General features: G+C 39.3%; 1 protein-coding gene across 1 annotated transcript; it reads right to left on the minus strand.

Annotated features, from left to right (window-relative positions):
- Nucleotides 1-400: 400 nt before the first annotated feature.
- On the minus strand, nt 401-2,101 carry LOC111023744 (transcription factor bHLH118). Its single transcript, XM_022301224.2, has 2 exons — nt 1,697-2,101; nt 401-986 (listed from the first exon to the last, which is right to left on the minus strand). Exons 1-2 carry the CDS (start codon nt 1,988-1,990, stop codon nt 573-575), a joined length of 708 nt encoding a protein of 235 aa, XP_022156916.1. The 5' UTR covers nt 1,991-2,101; the 3' UTR covers nt 401-572.

Below are 2,101 nucleotides of genomic sequence, written 5' to 3' on the forward strand. Positions count from 1 at the left end.
AGAATTTCTTAAAGAAAACAAATAGGAAATAATAATTATTGTGGAGGACCTGATCTCAGTAAATACTTCACGAGAATTCCTATTTCAACCCCACGAAACTTCGAAGGAAACTTCACGGGATGAAAAATTAAATGGAGCATAGGGACGAGAAATATTTAAATGTAAGAATTAAAATTCTACTCCCCTTGTTGGGGTTTTTCCATGTCTTCTGATTCTTCAACTCAATGGCAGCATCCAAGGAAAGTTACCCATTATTGTCCTTATTCTTTTTCTTTACTCCCCAACAATTTTTTTTTCTAACCCGTTAGCTGAAAAGAGGGAACTTCCAACTTTTTCTGCTTCACCAAACTGGGGCGGCTCAGATTCTAACATGTCAGCTAGTTGTATTTGGTGCATTCGATAAAATGTAAAGTTTCGTTTAAATATTATTTCAGTTTTTAATTGCGTACCTATAAAATGTGATCAAAGTCTCGCATTGTCTAGATAAAGAGAGCTTATATTTAAAATGGACAATAACATTCCGTACCATGTAGAGAACGTGTTCTAACAAGAAACTAAGTTGGCTTAGGAAGCTAATCCAATGGGAAATATTCCAAGTTGGTGAGCTTATGGTGGAGCTCGGAGATGTCGATTCTTTGGGCGCTGCCAATGTCTAACTCTATAGTGTGAAGGAGCCTGTCGTTAATTTTGGTGGAATTAAAGCTGACGATTTCAAGCCCTTCCGCAACTACAGCTTCTAACACATTTGAAACGGGCAGCCGGTGTCGGATCGCAGTATGTAACACAACTTGAACTCCTCCGCTTCTCCGCCTCACCACGACCGAGTCCTTTTTCGAGCCGTTCAGCGTCTCCACCGTGGTGGCCGAACCCTTGTCGGAGAGCCTCTTCAGCTCGTCTCTCTTCTCCGACAGCTCCCAAATCCGGCTCTGCATTTGCCGAATGTATTTCACCGTTTCGTGCATGTGATCGCATATCGACCGCTTTCCCTGTTGAGGAAAAAATGCTAACTGTTATGAGTTGGGATTTCTTTTCCTTCTCAATAAATAAATAAATGAGTTGCTACTCTTATTGTCCATCCACGTTAAGATGCAACTCAGTGAATATTCAAATGGGAGAATAAGTGTGAAATGAGGGAGAAACTACAAAACAGTGGGTTTAGAAAAGAGAAATTACAAGCATCTTATAAAAAAGCTGCAGCACTCCCCTGTTCTGCAAGAAAATGAAGCTGTTTTGAACCACTTTTATTGAAAGTTACTGAAAACCTTTGAAAAACAGTACATGTGTACTCAACAAAGTGCATGTATCTTAACATTGAACGAGAGTTCGAATCCCCACCCTCAACGCAGTCGTACTAAAAAAACAAATAAATATGTGAAGTCTTTGAAAAAATTTACCAACTATCATTTAGAAAAATTTTCTTTTTGACAAGTGTCCAGAGAGATAGGCAGGAAAATATATATTTTTTCCTTTTTAAAATAACAAAAAAACCATCAACCATATCTTATTATACTTCAATCAAACGTATCTTAACTGCGTAGACAGGGCTGTTTTGGGTAAAACCACAAGCAAAGTTAAAATTTTTTTGGCATACACGTAAATTGTCTTAACATTTATATCCCAAAGATTTACTCGGGTATAAAGATGGCATAAAACACTAAAAACGAAAACTTTAATCCGAGGTTTGAGAATTAATTACCTTAAGATATTCAGGAGGAAGAAGGGAGCGGAGAACAGTGTAAAGAGTGGACATTTCTTGCCTTCTTTGGCGCTCCACGTCTCTGTGGATAATCTTCTTCTTCTTGAGCTCGTTGGGGTTGCCGTGGGCGACATCGTCGGAGGTGCAGGGCGGCGACTTACGGTGGCGGCCATGTTTGGGCTTCATGGGAGAAGACAGCAGGGGAAACTGGGGAACAGAGACACAATCCAAAGAGGAAAGAGGAGGAAGTGGAAAAAGCTCATCTGCCTTGTCAAAAACCTCGTTGCAATCCATTAATCAACCAAACCACTGAGCTTTGTTTTTCTGGGTGTTATTTTCTATCAACAACCTAATTTAAAACCACAAGAATTTTTTTCCTTTTTTTTTTGGGTTCCAAATTGCCTT

This window comes from Momordica charantia (assembly GCF_013281855.1).
Source record: "Momordica charantia cultivar OHB3-1 chromosome 6 unlocalized genomic scaffold, Mcharantia_2.0 BLBB01000006.1, whole genome shotgun sequence".
Lineage (NCBI taxonomy): Eukaryota > Viridiplantae > Streptophyta > Magnoliopsida > Cucurbitales > Cucurbitaceae > Momordica > Momordica charantia.

Excerpts from the sequence above, each read along its gene's own strand:
- LOC111023744 (XM_022301224.2), bottom strand. The coding sequence starts at position 1,990 with ATGGATTGCAACGAGGTTTTTGACAAGGCAGATGAGCTTTTTCCACTT. Across the intron at positions 987-1,696 it reads TTCCTCCTGAATATCTTAAG|GGAAAGCGGTCGATATGCGA; the intron begins GTAATTAATTCT and ends TTTCCTCAACAG.